General features: G+C 48.8%; 1 protein-coding gene across 1 annotated transcript in view; it reads left to right on the top strand.

The window, feature by feature from the left end:
• Nucleotides 1-13,515, top strand: part of LOC130026172 (leucine-rich repeat-containing protein 37A3-like) — a 46,073-nt gene extending 32,558 nt beyond the window's left edge. The window contains exons 9-12 of the mRNA XM_056116956.1: nucleotides 5,901-7,651; nucleotides 9,088-9,195; nucleotides 11,561-11,604; nucleotides 13,176-13,515. Coding sequence (XP_055972931.1) covers nucleotides 5,901-7,651; nucleotides 9,088-9,195; nucleotides 11,561-11,604; nucleotides 13,176-13,515 — 2,243 coding nt within the window. The remainder of the gene's footprint in view (nucleotides 1-5,900; nucleotides 7,652-9,087; nucleotides 9,196-11,560; nucleotides 11,605-13,175) is intronic.
• The last annotated feature ends 6,340 nt before the right edge of the window (nucleotides 13,516-19,855 follow it).

The following is a 19,855-nucleotide window of genomic DNA, read 5'->3' as shown; positions in this document are numbered from 1 at the left end:
TTAGTTGGCACGCATGAAGGTACCGGGCAGAGGAACAAAGGCATGCGGGTCCCGGGGCTGAGATCTCCAAGTCTGCTCGGATAGGGGCTGAGCATCCTCCACCCATATCCTCCATATTCCAGTAGGCAGAAGTCACACCCACCAACTGGCCCCCTGGCGCCGTGTAATCCCATCAGCGGCCAAGACCCAGAGACTATAAAACCCAGATCCCGGAAGAGAACAGCGCAGAGTCTCCTGCCCCCGCGCCTGGCTGTCCTCGCCAGGGCCCCTAGAGGGGAGTGGGTTGAGTTTCCCTCCCCGTCCCGACCAGGGCTCTGGCAGCCAAAGACCTCCAGAACCAGCCACCACCATGCTGAGACCGCTCTCTGCACGCATGAAGGTACCAGCAGAGGAACAAAGGCATACGGGTCCCGGGGCTGAGATCTCCAAGCCTGCTCAATCGGGGCTGAGCATCCTCCACCCAGATCCTCCATATTCCAGTAGGCAGGGGTCACACCCACCAACTGGCCCCCTGGCGCCATGTAATCCCATCAGCAGCCAAGACCCAGAGACTATAAAACCTAGATCCCAGAAGTGCGCAGCCACATTTGCGGCTGCGCAACACCTTATTATCTCATTCTAACTTTGGACAAAATGGTAGGCTACCAGATGTAACCTGCCCACAGGGCAGAGTCTGGCAAACTCCCCGTGGTGTACCCAATATGCCCAATACCAGTAACAATGATGGGGCTCATTCTCCTAACCCTGAAAGAGCCTTTAATATGGCACTTTTAAAAAATCTCAGGGCTAGGATGAAGGAGACGTTACTGGAGCCTGCTCAAGGCAATCGATGAACAACAGGATGGTCGTGATCGTGATCGTGATTAGTTGGTAGGTGGAGGATGGGTGCATTCAGAAGAGGATCTGATTTCTGGAGGAATTTCTTCGTTGTCTGTGACAGTAACCTATGACAGTAACAAGATTAGCACACCAAAGAGTTAAAGAGAAACAGCACCTTCCAACCCCCAGCTACTGTTTCTGGCTCCCCTGGTCCCAGCTGAACCAGCGAACCAGGGAACCAGCATGCAGCCTGGTCCTGGTGGTGTGGCCTCTGAGCCAGGGAGCCTGGCCTTTGAGCTAGGGGGCGTGGATAGGGGGAATGGCCTACTCTGAGGGCAGCAGTTATTTTCCCCTTTCCTAGCAATTTGGACTCATATCTTGACCTCCATCACGTAACTCGGGGGAGAATGTCTCGGCCATCTCTAATACATTAGGCCAATAATCCACTAGCTCATCCCAGTTGCACCATAATACCCATAGACATGTACAAGTCCAATGTAGAGGACTACATCCCCCGAAGCTCCACTAGAGGCCACAGAGGAGAACATGAGAGGAAGCCACAACTCCTGAAGGGGAAAAAGGCGACCACTAGACCGAGCTCACCCAGAATCCCCAAATTAACCAAGAGGGAAAACTCATAGTGAACTGTGGTTCCCACCTTCATACTACCACCACAACATGAAAAAACAGCACAGATCCCCACCACGCCAAGAGGGGAAGATGAAGAAAAAGGTCCAGAGGCCCCCAACAGGGTCTACTCACAAAAACAGTCTCTCCAATAAGGAATTCAGAATCAAAATGTTGAAGATGTTCAATGAACTCAAAGAAACAGTGGAACAGACATCCAGGAAATTAAAAGAGGACTTGAATGAAACAGTGGAACAGGCAGCCAACAAAATACCGGAAGAAATGAGAGCAGAAATAGAAAAGCTGCAAACAAATGTCATGAATAAAGGATTTGATAGATGAAATAAAAAACTCATTGAGTGCCCTCACCAGTAGAATGGCTACAGCCGAGGACAGAATCAGTAAGCTTGAAGATGAGCACCAGAAAGCTTACAGACAACAACAGACCATGGGAAAAGACCTCAAAATAGCCCTGGGGTGAATCAGAGTCCTAGGGGATGAATCCAAGAGGAGCAAGTAAGAATCATCAGAGTACCAAAAGGACAGGGAGGCAACCCCAATGGAAAAGCCACAGTTAAACATATCATTGCCGAAAAGTTCCCAGAGCTGGAGAATGCAGGCATCCGGATCCAAGGAGCCCAAAGGGTGCCAAGTAAAAGAGACCCTAATAAAAAGACTCCAAGACACATCAGAGTCAGAATGATGGATGATATGGATAGAGACACGATCCTGCAAGCAGCAAGGCTGAAGAAGGAAGTCACATACAAAGGAGCACCCCGTACATTTACAGCAGACCTATCAGAGGAAACCCTCCAACCCCAAAGGCAATGGGGGGATATAGTGAAAAAACTCAATGAAATGAACGCCTCACCAAGAGTACTCTATTCAGCTAAACTCTCATTCTAACTCAGAAAGAATCATACACTATTTCATGGATAAACAACAGCTCAGGAACTTCATAGACAAAGCCAAACTTGAAAGAACCACTAAGAGGGCTTCTATAAGACAAGAAAACACCCTACAAGCACAACAAGTCCCTACAGAAAGATGGCACAAAACCCTCTAACAATAATCTCTCTCAATGTCAATGGTCTAAATGCATCAATCAAGAGACACAGTGGCAAACTGAATGCGGAAACTGAACCCAACATTCTGCTGCGTAGAAGAAAGTCATCTGAATGGTCAGAGCAAACACAGACTCAAAGTTAAAGGATGGAAAACAATCTTGCAAGCAAACACCTCCCTCAAAAAATCTGGGGTAGCCACACTAATATCTGACAACATAAATTTCAGGTTGAAAAAGACTAGAAGGAACAGCAAAGGTCATTTTCTGTTTATCAAGGGATATGTGTAACAGGAAGAAATCACACTCTTAAATGCATACACACCTAATGAGGGATCAGCTAAATACTTAAAACAACTGCTAACAGATTTCAAGGAGGACATTGCTAGCAACACAATAGTAGTCAGAGACTTCAACATTGCCTTATCATCTCTGGATAGATCAACAAGAACAAAACTCAGCATGCTAGACATTGACTTTGAAGGAAGAAATAGTAGAGAGAGGGCTAATAGACCTATACAGGGCTTTACACCCCAAAAAGAAAGAATACACATTCTTTTCCAGTGCACACATAACATTGTCCAAAATAGAAAGGCCACATGTAAGGTCACAAAACCGACCTCAATAGAATCCGGAAGATAGAAATAGTATCAACAATCTTTTCAGACCACGATGTGTTGAAGATAGGAACGAAGCATACGCAGACACGGAGAGACAAATCAAACACCTGGAAATTAAACAACTCAAAGTTGAACAACGAGTGGGTCAGGAAGGAAGTCAAAGACGAAATCAAAAGATACCTGGAAACAAATGTGAATGAAGACACGAGCTATCAGAACCTATGGAATGCAGCTAAAGCTGTGTTAAGAGGAAAAATGTATAGCTTTGCAAGCATTCCTAAGGAAGGAAGAAAGGGCCTCTTAGATAACCTGACCTCACAGCTCACGATCTTAGAAAATAACCAAAAAAAGGAACTCAAGCCCCGCTGAAGGAAAGAAATAATAAAACTTAGAGCAGAAATCAGACATGGAAACCCAAAAAACAATCCAAAAGGTTAGTGAAACCAAGAGCTGGTTCTTTGAGAAAATAAACAAGATTGATAAGCCACTAGCAAGACTCACAATGAAAGAGAGAGAGCCCCAATAAACCGAATCAGAAATGAAAAAGGGGACATTGCAACAGAAACCAATGTAATTCAAAAGATTGTCAGAGGCTGCTTTGAGAGTCTGTATGTCATGAAACAAGATAACCTAGAGAAATGGATATGTTCCTGGATTCCTATAATCTCCCAAGACTGAACCAAGAAGACTTGGATTGCCTGAAAAGACCCATTCATATCAAGGAAATCAAACCGAAATCAAGTCTTCCCAAAAACAAAAGCGCAGGCCCAGATGGATTCACTAGCGAATTCTTCCCAATATTTAAAGAAGACCTTTTGCCAGTTCTCCGCAAGCTTTTCCATGAAATTGAAAAAAAAAACAGGAACTCTCACAAACAGCTTCTATGAGGCACTTATCTCCCCAATACCAAAAGCAAACAAGGACACCACTAACAAAGAAAATTACAGGCTAATATCTCTGATGAACATGGATGTGAAGATCCTCAAGAAAATATTCACAAATAGAATCCAACAACTCATCAAAAAGATCATACACCACGACCAAGTGGCATACATCCCGGGGATGCAAGGATGGTTTAGCATTTGGACGTCAATCAACATAATCCATTATATCAACAAAAGTAAAGATAAAAACCATATGATCATATCAATAGAAACATACCAATATTTCACCAGGAATACCACTCCTGGGAATATATCCCGGAGAGGCAAAAAATTACAGTCCAAATGACATCTGCACTTCTATGTTCATTGCTGCACTGTTCACAGTAGCCAAGCACTGTAGCACTGTAACACTGTCCTCCCATTGTTCATCAGTTTGCTTGAGCAGGCCCAGTAACGTCTCAGTTGTAAGACTTGTTGTTACTGTGTTTGGCATATGAATACGTCACAGGTAGCTTGCCAGGCTTTGCTCTGCAGCCGAGATATTCTCAGTAGCTTGCCAGGCTCTCCAAGAGGGGCAGAGGAATTGAACCCAGGTCAGTCTGGTGGGCCGCGTGCAAGGCAAACACCCTACCCACTATGCTATTGCTCCAGCCCACAGTAGCCAAAATCTAGAAAAAACCCGAGTGCCCGAGAACAGATGACTGGTTAAAGAAACTTTGGTACATCTACACAATGGAGTACTATGCAGCTGTTAGAAAAGATGAAGTGATGAAATTTACATATAAGTGGTACTACATCGAAAATATCATGCTAAGTTAAATCAGTCAGAAAGAGCGGGACATAGAAAGATTGCATTCATCTGTGAAATATAAAGTAACAAAATGGGAGACCGTCACCCAAGAATAGTTGAGATAAGTACCAGGAGGTTTGCTCCATGGCTTGGAGGCCAGCCACATATGCTAGGGGAAAAGGCAGCCCAGATAGAGAAGGGAGCAGCAAATCAAGAGTGTTGGGAGGATCCTCCCAGGATGGGAGATGCATGCTGAAAGTAGACTATAGACCGAACATGATTGCCACTCAGTTCCTCTTTTGCAAACCACAGCACCCCAAAAGAGAGAGAGAGAACCAAAGGGAATGCCCTGCCACAGAGGCGGGTGGGATGGGAGGAGGGGAGGGGAGTTGGGAGGTATACTGGGATCATTGGTGGTGGAGAATGGGCACTGGTTGAGGGATGGGTACTCAATCATTGTATAACTGAAACCCAAGCACAAAAATTTGTAAATCTAAAATGGTACCTCATGGTGTTTCACTAATAAAAATTAAAAAAAAAGAAAAGAAATCATAGTTGATCTGTAAAGAATCTAACTGAGCAGCAAATATTTGTCCTGAAGACTGGGTACTTGGTCCTTGGGGACCAGTGGAATAATCGTATGATTATCGTTTGTGTGTTTGCTTGTTTGGCAGCATCCTCAGAAGTGCTCAAAGTTTACTCCTAACTTTGTGTTCTGGGGTCAGAACTGGTAAGGCTTGAGGGAGCGTATGGGGTGCTGGGGATAAGACCCAGGTTGGCTGCCTACAAGACGAGGACTTTATCTGCTCTACTGTCACTCTGCCCCCCAGTTGAATAATCCTAAATACATGTACTGAACTCCATGCCCTATTTATTCTGAATAAATAGCGATGATCACTTTGTTTCTCCTTCTGTTTTTGCCAGTCACAGATGTAAATTTAGGGTTTCCTGTGCCCCCCCCCCCCCACACACACACACCATACGGCACTTGTTCACTGATTACTAGTTTACTTAGCTGGAACTTATGTCTGTAGATGCTCCCAAAATTATCCCCAGTTATCTTTCATGATCAAAAGCATGCTCTTCCTTTTTGACAGATGAAGAAGAATACATCAGTAATATGGATGGGGAGTTCATGAAGGCTTTACTGTCCCGAAAGAAGAGTACCAGCACCGAGCTGACGATTGAACCAGAGAAGGCCTCATCCGAGAGAAACAGCCTGTCCCTTTTCCAGCACGAGCACCTAGACAACAGTCATCAGCGTGATATGCTTACTAGACTAGAATCCATAATGTCTTTGTTACAGGTTGGGGACATAGATGCAGAATCAACATTGTTATCCTTCATTAAGTTTCTTTTTAAAGATGTGCAAGATGGAGGAAATCCTCTGGCTCCTTCGAAAACCAGCACGGCTTGGATTTCTATACAGCCCGAATCCAACAGTGAAATCTACAATAAGGTGAAAAAAATCCATGTTCTTCAAAGTCTGATCAACGCAGAAATTCAAGAAAAAATCCACAAAGTTAGAAAGAAGGAGAAAACTGCCACACAGGTCCGTTCCAGTCTTTTCGGGCCCAAATTTATACGCCAACTTTTCCCGAAGATATTGGAAACTGTCGGGCCACCAAAGAAAAAACACTTAGGAAATGTTCAGGAGTGGGAGACGCAACCACTGCAAGGGAGCAGCATGTTCAGGGATCCCCAGGGCCAGCAGAAGAGGCACTTCAAAGAAGAGGGCACTCCCCTCAGCCAGAGGCGAGGGAAGGCTTGGTCCGCGGCGGGGAATATTGCCCAAGAAAGACGGCAGGGGCAGCTGGCCCCGGAAAGACCGAAAGACTTTATCTTGGCAGGGAGGCCCAGGAAATTGGTGGAAAGCTCCTTCAACGAGGAGTCATCCTTCATCCAGGAGCACAGGGCGCCGGCCTCCGTGCCCCTGGAACAGCACTCCATGGGCAGCCTGTCTGCCGCCGCTGCTTTCCAAGTGCCACCGGAGGACGAAATCCCATCCAAAGACCTGAAAAGAACTCTACGCGTCTTAGAGGATGCGGGCGCTCGAGTTCGGAACATGAAGGTTCCTAGCCCCGGGCCACTCACTGGGAAGAACTACCTGTTTCGTAAACTTTACTCTCAGCTGGGCCGCAGAATACCCCAGGCCAGAGTGAACACAGCGACAAAAGAAGCAGCACCGCAGAGGCCGGTGCTGGCCAGGAGGCCTCCTTTCGGTGCAGTGAAGAGCCTCGTCAACTCCCCGCCGAGGGGGGGGTCTCTGTCCTGGAGACACCAGGACAAACCTGTCACGGAGCCATTCCTTTCATTGCGCTCCAGCCGGGAAAAGAAGACCGCGGAGAGCACGCGTGCTCCAAACGGGGGGGATGCCAGAAGCATCGTGCCGCCAGAGAAAACTGCCGGTATCCAAAGCACTGCCCCTGAGGAGGAAGAGGGGACGGAGGACAGCCTCATGCCTGCTGTCAGACAGCCCAACGAGATGCAGTGGGAATATCACAAGGTGGCCACCGACATCGACTCCCCCCCACAGAAACCCGACCCCAGAGACGAACTTGAGATGCAGCTCATCCAGAAGTTGCGGCCCCTTATTCCCAACAGTAATGTGAGGAAGTTCATTGCCCAAGTAATTCGGACTCTGAAAATGGACTGCTCCGATCCCCGGGTGCAACTGGAGTGTGCCAAGGTGGTCCACAAAACCGGGCTCCTGATGAAGCTTCTTAGTGAGCGGCAGGACGTAAAGGTGTCCAGTGAAAAATGGGATACGGACCAGTGGGAGGCTGAGAACTACATCAATGAGAATACCGAAGGCCAGGGTGAGCAGAAACAGGCGGAGGCAAGTGAGGTGAGGACAGACTTTTGTTTTTTTAACGGAGTCTCATGCAGAGTGAAATAAGTCAGAAGGACAGACATAGAATGATTGCACTCATTTATGGGACGTAAAAATAATTAAAACTTACTATGAGATTAACACCCAAGGACAGTTAGAAACAATGGCCAGGATGAATGGTCCACGGTTGGAAGCCTGCCTCAAGGGCTGGCAGAGAAGGCAGCTGGGATAGAGAAGGGATCACTGTAACAATGATAGTTGGAAGGGATAGCTCTGGGTGGGAGATGTGTGCTGAAGTGGGTACAGGATCAAACATGATGACCTCAGTATCTGCACTGCAAACCATAACGCCCAAAAGGGGGGCATGGAGTGAGCGGAGAGAGTAAGAGGGGGGGGGAGGGAAGAAAGGGGAAAAGAGGGGGGTGGGAAGAGAAAGGGAGGAAGAGAGAGAGAGAGAGAGAGAGAGAGAGAGAGAGAGAGAGAAGAAAAGTTCCTGCCATAAAGGCAGAGGTAGGCTGGGGGCGGGGAGGAGGTGGCAGGAGGAATGCGGGGATTTTGTTGGTGGGTAATGTACACTGGTGGAGGGATGGGTGTTGGAGCATTGTCTGACTGAACCTGGATCACGATCAGGAAAGCTTTGTAACTGAATCTCACAGTGACCAGGCTCAGGGGCTTCCAGGCTCTCAGGCCATGCCATGAAAGAACACAAGCAAGAAGACCAGGGTGTCTTGACTCTCCCTCTCCTGCTGGCTCGCTCTCTTTTTTGTGGCCACACAACTTTGACTACAAGAATGATTGTCCCTGTGCTCGTTTGTAGAAAGGTAGCACTGTTCCTAGGAGAGGTAAGAAGAGGACCTAACACACCAGATAAATAAATTGTAGAAGGAAAGGCTACAGACAAGATGGCATAATAGATCTGGTGTGCTCTTTAAGAACATATTGGGGCCTAGTTCATGCCCAATTTAATCAGCTAATCAGTGACTGAATAAATAGCAGTACTCCTACATTTGAAAAAAAAAGAAAAAAAGAACATATTGGGGCCAAGGAGATAGTTCAAAAAGAGTCCCCATGAGTACTGAGCGAGAAGTAGCTCTGAGGACCCTGGATATGGGCTGAAAAACAAACCACCCCAAAATAAAACCACATACAAAATAAAAACCTATAGTCCACTCCTTTCAGAGGATGGGGTTTTAGACTAGTAGAAGGATAACCATTCTTTAGAACGGGCTTAAGAATCCTTCCCATCTTTCTGTCTAATTGTTCCTGGGTATTGAAGCGATAGTACAGTGGGTAAAGCACTTACTTTGCATGCCACCAACCCGAATTCTATGCCCAGCGTCCATTTTGGTCCGCCAGGAGTGATTTCCGAGTGCAGAGCCAGAGTAACCCCTCATCATCACTGAATGTGGCCCCCCCAAAAGTAATGCATGAAAATAATTTTTATTTTTCAGCTCATAAAAGTTCCAGGATATGTTGTGTACCACAATCAAAAAGCAGTCGTTGCAATAAATGTGGCTGTCGTCGTGATATTATTGGTTTTAATTTTATGTCTCATTGAGGTAAGAACAGTTCATTCAGACTTCCAGGATTTCATCTGTCTTTATAATAGATTCAGGGGCTACAAATGGAAAATAAAAGCCCCTTTTCCTCCTACTGATGCTTGATTTTCCTCTTCAGTCTTGAGTAATGAGGTGTGGTTGCTTCTCATATTGCAAAGATAATCCCAGGGTTTGTTGAAGGGAACTGACTCCCAAGAGGTCCCTGTGGAAATGAACCCAAATAACAAGCTTTTCGAAAATTTTGAAAAGTTAAGAAGGCTAGAGATGAAACAAAAAGTCGTCTTCCTGTGCGCTGTTTGGGGACTACATCCTGGGATGTTCAGGGCCTGCCCCCAGCTCAGTGTGGAGGGGAGAGAGGGTGTCACTTCTGGTGGTGCTCAGGGGACCTTGCAGAACTAGGGATCCAGCCTGGCCCTTCTGCATGCAAAGCATGCACTCTGACCATTCAGCTCTCTTTCTGGTCACCATATCGACTTTCCCCCCCCCCGCCCTTTTTAAATCAAAAGGATGTCAGTGGTTTAACTTAACACTCACTGACATTCTTCTACTGATTACTTTCCTTGTTGACTGGAAGGATCAAAAGTGTAGAATCTCCACCCTCCTAGGACCTGATCCAGTGCAGTAGCTCTCATTAGGTTTAAGCACCATCTCCCTGGATGAAGTTAAAACACTGCAGCTAAGACTGGGGAGAGAACTCCGAGGGCTACTTTTCACGCTTTGCGTGAGGGAGACCTGGGTTCCATCCTCGGCAATGCATGACCTCCCCCGTCCCCCCCCCCCCCCGCCCCGAGCCACCAGGAGCTACCCCTAAACAGCAAATCAAGTTGTTCCTGCCTATTACTGGGTGGCTCCCAAACCAAACACACCCGCATTGCAGCCTGAGCCCGAGCTGGGCTACTCTCAAGCCTGGCAGCGTGCGGTAGTTACTCCAGGAGCTTGCCTATATCTGTCTTCTGTTCAATGACACACCACTGACTTTTCCCAGCAGGAACATTAAAAAAAGTGATTTAAGGGCCAGGGAGATAAGTCCAAAGACTCAAACTTCAATTCACTTTGCACATGGGAACCCCAGGTTCTAGCCATAGTGCTCCATGGTCCCTGAGCACCACCCCAGAAGTAGGCCCCGCAAGCACCAGCTGGCAGGAAGAGCCTCAAAAAATGAACAACAGCAACATGGGATGGAAGGGGTTCAGGATATAGGTTAGTGGTGTTGCACTTGTCTTGCAGGTGTGAGGCCCTGGGTTCAATCCCTGGTAGCACCACAACCACCAACAAAGAATTAGAATAAATTAGAAGCCATGGTGCTGAGGAAGAGCTCTCTGAGTCTTTGATATGTTTAAGCCGCTCCTTTGTGATGTCATCAGCAAACACAGCTCTGATTTATGACAACCACAGTACAAGGAGTTTCCTATATTTTGTCTGGTTTAATCCTCGCAATCCTCTAAGGACGGCATTAGGATCCCTCCAATTTTGCTCTTCTTGTCGTGCTGGGTACCGACCCCACGTCTCCTGCATGCAAGGCAGGCGTTCTCCCACTGAGCTACCTCCCCAGCCCTATCATCCCGCTTTCAAACATGGGGGTCACCTGCAAAGCAGCCCGTGCTCCTTATTGCACTGTTCTGTTTTATCTCCTTAAGGACAAAAGCACAGAAATGTTTCAGGTATTGAAATTTCAGTCTAAGTCGCTCAAAGAGTTGACATATTGATTTAGTTATTTATTTGGGGCAACAGCCATCTGTGCTCAGGGCTTATTCCTGGCTCTGCTCTCAGGCATCACTCCAGGTGGGGCTCAGGGAACCATCTGGAGTCCTGGGATCGAATCTGCGTCAGCCACGGTCAATGCAAGTGCCCCACCCACTGTATGATATCTATAGCCCGAGGAATAACATATCTCATAGGACCTTTATTGTTTTGGGTTTATTTGGGGAAGAATCATTGCAAATGCAACCAAGTTTTGTCTCCTGTAAGACTCGACTCTGCTTGCTGCATTGATGAGGTCTCCTCACTGGGGATGCAGAGTGGTGATGGGAAAGGCATCAGACTGGTTCTTGACATTGTTTAGAAAACGTTGTGAAAAAGGATGTTTCTGTGTTTGGGTTTTGGCAGATACTTTTAATTACCTACCTCATAGTTTTTTATTTGGATTAATGTGCTGAATTTCTCTGAAACAGTCACTAAGCTGTATTCCTAACGTGCCCCTTCAGTCATGTGCTGTAGGAGAGTCCAGGGACTATTAAACAGGAGAGAATTCCTGTTCTCAAAAAGTGATATCAGTGGGTAGATACAGCAAAGTCAATGGAATTAATAAGGTTTTAGAGAGATCGGTCACCGAGATAATCATGATCATATTTTTTTTTCCAAACAGATTTATTCTTGTAGAGCAAGACAGTGTAAAGATGGAAGATCCAGGTAAATATTAGTCTGACAATCTTTCACTTGCACTGGAGTGTCCTCCCCCTGGTTCTTGGGGACTCTGGAGCCCTTCTGTGTGCTTCTTGGCTCATGACCTGGGCCTCCTGAGTTCAGTGTTAGTGTCTTAGGGCTCTGCAAGGCCGGGCTGCTCAGTCCCTCCTGTGGGGTGGCTGTTACCTATGCCAGCCCACCTGTGCTCAGGGAGGACATGCGGAGCCAGAAGCCAAAGTTGGAGCCTCATGTCCAAAAGGCCCTTTTAACTAGCTCGAGACTACTCCAGCCTCAGTGCTCAGTGTGGTGCCAGGAATTGAACCCAGGGCCTCACACATGCAAGCCAAATACTTTACCACTGAGCCACATCCCCCAACCTCTATCTCTGTCTCTTATTAAAAGGAATAGAGGGAAAATGGAAACTACCTTGCCCTTGGGAACACACTGCTGGTGATTGGGAAAGAGCATGGTCCCTGTCCCTTGGGACCTCTCCGTTGAATTGGGAGCTGCGTTTCTTGCCTCCACTCAGCACCCACGGGCTCTGTACACTTAATAACACTGCCCGTAAAGTGCAAGACTGCTCTCTCCTCTCTTCACTCTCAAAACTCATCTCCGTGCCTCGGTGTGGTTCCTGCCTTTGATGCTGATACCTGTGGCTTCTTTGCTCATGGGCGATTGTCTGCAGCATGAAAACTAGTGGGCTAAAGGATTTGGCTAATTGCACACAGGCATTTACTCTGGTTCAGCATCTGGGATGAAGCAGCTAGGACGATAGAATCATCTCCCCCAGCCCCAACTTCCGGTAAAGGGTGCCTGAGGGACTAAATCCAGAGGCGACCAGTGGAAAAGCTTCTGGACAGACTCTAATGCTTTTGGTGTGGTGGGTAGTTTGTTCATTGCATAGGGCATTTGCTGGGGCAACGGTGGTAACCAGAACTAAATATCCTGCCTGTTTTCCAAGCCAGGCTACCTATAAAGGTCTTTCAAGAGTCTACGGGGTCCCTTTGAATGGACCCGACAAATTTCTAAAAATCGCCACAGGCATGCATGGAAACTTTGTCAAGGGGTCAGGTCCTAGTGGTTTGACTCGTCATGGCTCCACACCAAGGTAGTTTCCAAACAAGACCAGAGACCTCCATCCTAGGAAGGATGGGAAATGGGGTGGGTTACGAATCCTGTGCGTCCGTGTTTTCCTCCAAGGACCTTCTTTGGATTATTGCTGCATAGAAGTTCAGTGGAACATGAGAGTCAGGTAACCACTGGGGGGAGGCGGCACTTAGGCAGGACAAGAGTGGGCCGTGGTGCAGGCTTACGAGCTCCCCTTGCCTTTTCCAGAAGGGCTTTTTCTGGCGAAGACGGCCCCAGTGACTGAGAGACATGTGTCAGCCACTCAAGGCCACACGTAAGAAAAACATGGCACAAAAGCTCCATGACAAGGATTCCTCTGATGAGGATGAGATTTTCAATAAAGACGCAGGGTAAACCATGGGAAAAGCTCCAATACCTTCCTGAAGTCAGGAAGTGATGCAGACGGGGCACATCCCTTTCAAGAGCTGACTGTATTCTTCTTGTTCCAGGGAGCTCAGGAAAGTCTTGAAGACAGCAGCACGGACTCCGGAGGAGAAAGCAGCCAAGGAGACCAAGACAGCCAAGACTCCCAAGACCCAGGGAGCACAGGGGACACAGGCACCACAGCGCTCCCCACCACCAATTGTCCCCCTGGCACGACAGACCAGCGAGCCTCCACATGGCTCCCTAGAACCACAGAACGCAGAGTCACCACACTCCATCGGGTCTTCACAGCCCGTCGCAGCACGACAGTCCGTCAAGGCTCTGCAGACCCCTCATGTACGGCAGATCTTCAGATCCCAGGAGATCCTGTCATCCCCGGAGATTTCAGATCAAACGGATGAGTAACAAAAGGAGTCTTCACAGGCAGCCGTGGTGTTAGAGGCCCTACAGTGAACACCTCCTGCTTCATACCACCTGGACATTTTATTGTCTGAAGAGCCTCTTGGCAGTTGCTGTAAAATTCTTCTTTTTCGTATGTTAAATACATACATGCATAAGAGCAGTGATGGGCTTTCAAATTAACACGAGAGTTCATCGATCATGTAACCAATTAAGGCTGTTGGCAGGAAATGCATGACTAGAATCCCTCCCAGAGGTGGGGATGAGGTCCGCGAGGAATGGATGGGATGGGAGGATGGGAGGCTCCCCGTGTGGTCCCCTGCCAAGCGCCCTCACCACCCCCAGCAGCCAAATGTAGACGCGGGTGCGTAGCCCGGCACTTTGGGCGCTCGGTGGTCAGTAGCTTGGGGGACATGGCACTTAAGGGGGGTGTCTGGACTGCCCCCCCCAGGAGGCTTCAGTGGTGAGCTAGCATGAGGGGCCGCCCCTGCTGCGTGGCCAGGGTTTCTCCTCACCTTCTCTTCCCCTGGGCAGTGCTGGGGTTTGTGTGTCTGGCACTGGCGTTGGATTCCCTGGGCTGGCCACCTGCCTGGTAGGCATCAGCCAAGTCCCTGAAGGTGAGTGCTGGTTCCTCAGTCACTCCCTCCACTGCAGGGGCGGGAACCAGGCCTTCCTTCCTGGTGCTGGCCCGGGAAAGTGGAGAGTGCCACCATGTGGTCGCAGAACGCTGTGTGAGTTGTCCTGGCACATGTTAAGGCCTGTCACCCTGTGCTCCCCCGCTAGGACTGTTTGCTGGTCAGCCCCAACAACCATCCACTCGGGAGCACTTGGCGATGAGTCTTGTAGTTAAGGGAGTGGGTAAGTGGGTCCTGGGGAGGTTACTGCCAGGGTGGGCACAGGAGCCATCGAATTTGTTTCTTCTTGCTGCGGGTGCCCGATCACTGAATTTTGAACATTTGAGACACTCCTGGACCCAAGGAACTGTGACATCAGAGCAGCACACACACTTGTCCCATGCGTGGTAGGTGCACATTCCCTCCACATTCTCTTGACCGGACAGCAGAGATTTGGTTATTTCACAGCTGTGGATACGGACCCCAAGGAGAACCCATCATCTCTGTGCCGCTTCTTTGAGTCTCATTCCTTTGAGCCTCCTTAAGGTGCCTCCAGGATCCCCCTCCTTGAGACTGGACTCCTCAGAGATGCCAGGAAGTCCTGAGGTGCCAGGACTGGTTTTCTCCTTCTGCAGCTGTGTGTAATGGGAGGAGCTCTCCGGAGGCTCCTCTGATGATGTGTGTCTTCACTTCCCTTTCTCGCCAACTGAGGCACCTGCCCCATCCCTCTCTGGATTTGTGTGGTGCTGGGGATCAAACCCAGCCAGCAAGTGAGTCACTGGTGACAGGAGAGACAGTCATGGCAGGGAAGGGGTTGGGCCTGGCCATCCACAGCTCACATTGTACATGTAGGGCCCAAATGCTCAGTATCTCTTGAACAAACAATGCTGTTCTCACCAGAGGCCCCCACGCCAAAGATCAGAGGTGGACCCCTTAAGACACATGCACGAGTGAGCTCAGAGTGTGAAGTGGCATGAAAAAACTGAGGTGACAGGACTGCAGCAATAGTATAATGAGTAGTAACGCCGCTTGCACTTGCCTTGTGTCCAACTGACCCGGGTTCAATCCCCAACACAACATATGATGCCTCGCGTCCTGCCAAGAGTGATCCCTGAGCTCAGAGCCAGGAGTAAGCCCTGAACTCCACTGACTGGCCCAGATCCACGATAAATTCAGCTTTGAAAGTTCGTAAAGAACAGAGTCAGTTTCGCAGTTGCTGAGGACAGTAGCATAGAGACCAAAACCAGGCTAGTTCAGGTGGTCATCCTCAAAACGTTGTCAGTTCCTGCGGTGCCATCAGGAAAGTAAAAACACGGCCCAAGGCATACAAAGTTTGGCCAGAGCTGTAGCATAGCGGGTCGGTGTTGCCTTGCAGCACCCAACCAGGTTTGATTCTCAGCACCCCATATCTTTGAGTAACTTCTGAGCATATCCAGATGTCGCAGGGGAAGAAAAGAAAATTTCTGTACAAGCTCAGTACAGACGCACCCATCACCATCACGGTGGCCTAGTGATGTAGTGTTTCCCACTGGTCGGTGGTGGGCCTGGGGGCAGAGGGTCAGCTGGAGCCACAGGAGTCCAAGCAGGTCTGGAGAAACGGCCCCTGTGCACAGTTGCCGGGGATGTGAAAGGGTGCAGAGTTCCTAAAAAAGATACAGAAGGCCGGGAGGAGGAGGAGCCACAGTGGGTCAGGAGCTTGCTTGGCATGCAGCTGACTCGGGTTTTGATCTTCTTCCGCCCCTCCCCCTTCCTGGCATCCTTTGTGGTCCCCTGAGCCCAGCAGGAGTATTTCCTAAGTGCAGAACCAGCCAGATGGAACCCAAAAACCCTAGAGTCTGTAGGGCAAGGGGGGGGGGGGGCAACATTTTTATTGAGCAACTCTTGGCCCATTCCTGTCATGGGAGAAAACTGTTTGCAAATGTGGAAGCAGCCGAATGGGGCAAGAGCAAAGGCCACAGATGAGGGCAGTTGAAAGGGAGCATGGGAAGGGCCACAGGAGGCCAGAGCAGAGAGCCACAAAGGAGACCCAGGGAGTGGCCCCGGGGGCTCAGAGAGCACTGGGTCAGGGTGGATGAAGCCAGAACCAGTGTCTTGTCTCCTCAGGGTGAGGTGGAAGCTGCACTGTGAGGGCCGACCACTCTTTCCCTGCTTCACAGGCTGTCACCTGGAATGAGGCGGGGGTGGGGCGGGGGGAGGGAAGCCGACCTACTGTGGAGTTTTCCAGAACTTGTCTCTCTCCTCACTTGGGGATTCTCCACTTTGTCCTTTGCTTTCATTCTGTGTCACTTTCTTCCCTTTCCCTTCAGAAACCAAATGGAACCAGAGCCTCAGGACTAAAGGGTTTCCAAGGGCTGCCTCCTCGTTCCCATGCAATTCCAGGCCCCTAGCTCCTGACTGTCATTCGTAAAACCAAGGGGACCCCGATGATGTTTCTATATTTGGGGGCTTATTAAAGTGGCCCTTGTACGAAGAAAGTGATCACATTTTCCTGATCGAATTTGAGTGCCTACTGCAAGCGGAGCACTCAGGGTACTAGAAGGAAGATAAAACCTGTTGTCCGCAACATGTTCATCGTGAAGTGGAAACCGTGCGAACAGTTTCACAGGGAATAGGAGAGGCAATGGACGCTGTAATTATTGGCCTGAAACAATATCAGCCTCCAGTAACTTATCCACAGCCAGTTGTGTTTTGTGGAGAGAGAAAGCTCGGGTGCAGCTTAATGATCTGGTACGGAGGCATAGAAAATAGGGGTGGGCAGAGGAAGCGTGTCAGAATGCCAGTGATTTCAGGCTGCTTGGAAGAATGGACTAGAGTTCAGATCATCTTTCAAAAGTCCTGGATAGAATCTATGTCTTTCTTTTGTTTCAGGGAGAGGTCTTTGGGATGCCGATATGGAATAAAACCTGTTTAAGGACAATCCAGGGCAATTTTCAGAAAAGGGACAGATGGAAGCATGTCCTGCACGTAACACCCATCAGTCCTGATAAAACTGGGGTGCGCCTTGAATCCATCATGTTCCTACTTCGAGTTTTAACTACAACAGTCATAAAATGAGAAATGATGATGTGGTAGCTTCTAGACTTGTAGATTTCCAGAACAGATAAAAAAAACAATACAATTAAGACCATGATCAAAGATTTTCCACTTTTAAAACAATTTTAAGACTGAAGGGGATAAATAAAAATATCTTCCTTTTCATAAAAAAATTATTAGCGTTGTAGAAAGGTCACACTTGATTAATGGAACCAATTTTTTTCTTAGAAAAGAAGAACATTGGTTATATTATCCTTTATTTTTGGGGGGGTTTGTGTGTGTGGGGGAACCTGGTAATGCCCAGGGGTTTCTCCTACCTCTGCACTCAGGAATTACTCCTGGTGGTCCTCAGTGGACCATACGGGATGCTAGGGATTGAACCTGGTCATCTGCATGCAAAGCAAATACTGTACCTGTTGTCCTATCACTCTGACCCCTGAATATATTATTCTTTTTTCAAGGACCAGGCAAAATATCACAGATGTGATTTGGTGCTGTCCTGACTCTGCTGACCTGAGTTCAATTCCCATATGCATAAATGGTCCCCCAGCCCCTTCCAGGGGTTCAGTGATGCCTGAGCATAAAGCCACGAGTCAGTTTGAGCATCACCGGGTGTGGCCCCAAAAGAACACAATTCCATCTGACACTAACACTTTTTCCCCCTTTTGAGTCACAGGGGTTATTCCTGGCTCTGCACTCAGGAATTACTCCTGATGGTGCTTGGGGGACCCTATGGGGTGCTGGGAATCTAACCCGGGTCGGCCACATACAAGGCAAACGCTCTGCCCACTGTACTGTTGCTCTAGCCCCTGACACTAACATTACAGATGGGTAGGACCTGCTTGCCTCCCAGGCCGTTGCTCCACCAAATAGCTACAGGGAAGCTAAGAACAGCCTCTCGGGCACCACGAGCTCCCATGTTGGAGCCACTACTTGAATCAACTCGATTCCCCAGTTTCTGCCCTGATCTCAGCTCTGACATCATCCTGGCCCCACAAACTCACCTTCATAATAGTCCAGTATCCTGTGGGGTCGGGATTGCGGTGGGGAGGAAGGAAATTGTTTTTTTTTAATTTTTTAATTAGTGAGACACCAAGTAGACTTACAAATTTTGTGCTTGGGTTTCAATTATACAATGATCAAATACCCGTTCAGGCGGGCCTAGCACTGACAAAAATTTTTATGATCTGCCTCTTCCACAAGGTCAGCGCTCCTCGTTTTCCAGTTTCACTAGGTGGTCCTCTCTGTCTGCTACCCAAAGTTCCCTGATGAACAAGAACCCGCTGCTTTCTCCAGGTCCTTGCCCAGTGTCCTTAAATTAGCTCTCTGTCTCTAATCCCGGCGACCAATGGCTCCGAGATGAGATACAACAATTTTCATACACTTTCCTTTATGGAAACCTTTTTGGATCATTCTTAGTTATTTATAGCAAGCAATACAAAATACATTTTTAAAAAAATTTTTATTAGTGAAACACCATGAGGTATAGTTGTAGACTTAGAAATATTTGTGCTTGGGTTTCAGTTATACAGTGATCGAGTACCCATCCCTCCACCCGTGCCGATTTTCCACCACCACTGATGCCACTATACCTCCCACCCCCCATCTCCTCGCATCCCACCCTGCCTCTGTGGCAGGGCATTCCCTTTTGTTCTCTCTCTCCTTTTGGGTGTTGTGGTTTGCAAAAGAGGCATTGAGTGGCAAACATGTTCAGTCTATAGTCTACTTTCAGCATGCATGTCCCATCCTGGGAGGATCTTCTCAACACCCTTTCTTTGGTGCTCCCTTCTCTATCTGAGCTGCCATTTCCCCTAGCATGTGCAGCTGGCCTCCAAGCCATGGAGTAAACCTCCTGGTACTTATCTCGGCTCTTCTTGGGTGTTAGTCTCCTATTTTGTTACTTTATGTTCCCCAAATGAATGCATATTTTGGGGAAATTTCGGGTAGTGGTGGGAAAACTCAAAATAAAGGTGGTGGAAAGGGGTCATGGTGGTGGAATTGGTGTTGAAATATTGAGTGTAATTAAATACTGTGAAAAACTCTTTGAGAAAAAGAAAGAAACAAAACTAGCACTCTGGACTCTTCAAGAGAGACTTGTGCTGCTGGGACCCAGCAGGGTCTAAGGTGGGGACTTAGCACCAAGCCTCATCCACTATGGGCGGGACACAGTAGCCCCGCGCCCAGCAGCCCCACCCCTCGGGCGAGCCCCCTTGGAAAAGCCCGGGCGCGTTCTGCACAGGCGCAGTGCTGCGGGAGCCTGGAGTGCGCAGGCGCAGTGAGGCCGAGGATGGCTGGGCGGTACCTTTCAAAACCCTGCAGGTGCGGGAGCTGAGCCCCGACCCGCGCCCGGCTGCACAGAGTTGCCTGTGAGCAGGTCCGGAGGGCAGGGCGGGTGTTCAGGGAAAGGCGCCCCTCGAGCCCAGACTTCCCGCTGTGGGCCCGCGCCAAAGACCCCGTGGCTGTCAGCAGCCGCGACAGTATCTCGTGCTGGACCCCGGGACCCTTGCGACGCTGCTGCAGCCCGGCTTGCAGAGTGCACAACGCTGGGGACGTGGCCCCCACCCGAGGGTGGGGGTGTGCGGGGAGCGTGGGCCTTGGCCGCGGGTCTGTGCGGTGGGTGACCGCGGTGCCCCGCACCATTCTCTGTCCTCAGCCTTCTGCTTTGCCTTCTGATTGCGGTGTGAGTCTTCCCCAAGGCT

The sequence above is a fragment of the Sorex fumeus genome, unplaced genomic scaffold, assembly GCF_029834395.1.
Source record: "Sorex fumeus unplaced genomic scaffold, SorFum_2.1 ptg000001l, whole genome shotgun sequence".
Classification (NCBI taxonomy): Eukaryota; Metazoa; Chordata; class Mammalia; order Eulipotyphla; family Soricidae; genus Sorex; species Sorex fumeus.
Note: the sequence above shows the minus strand (reverse complement) of the source record. Positions and strands in the feature narration are given on the sequence as shown.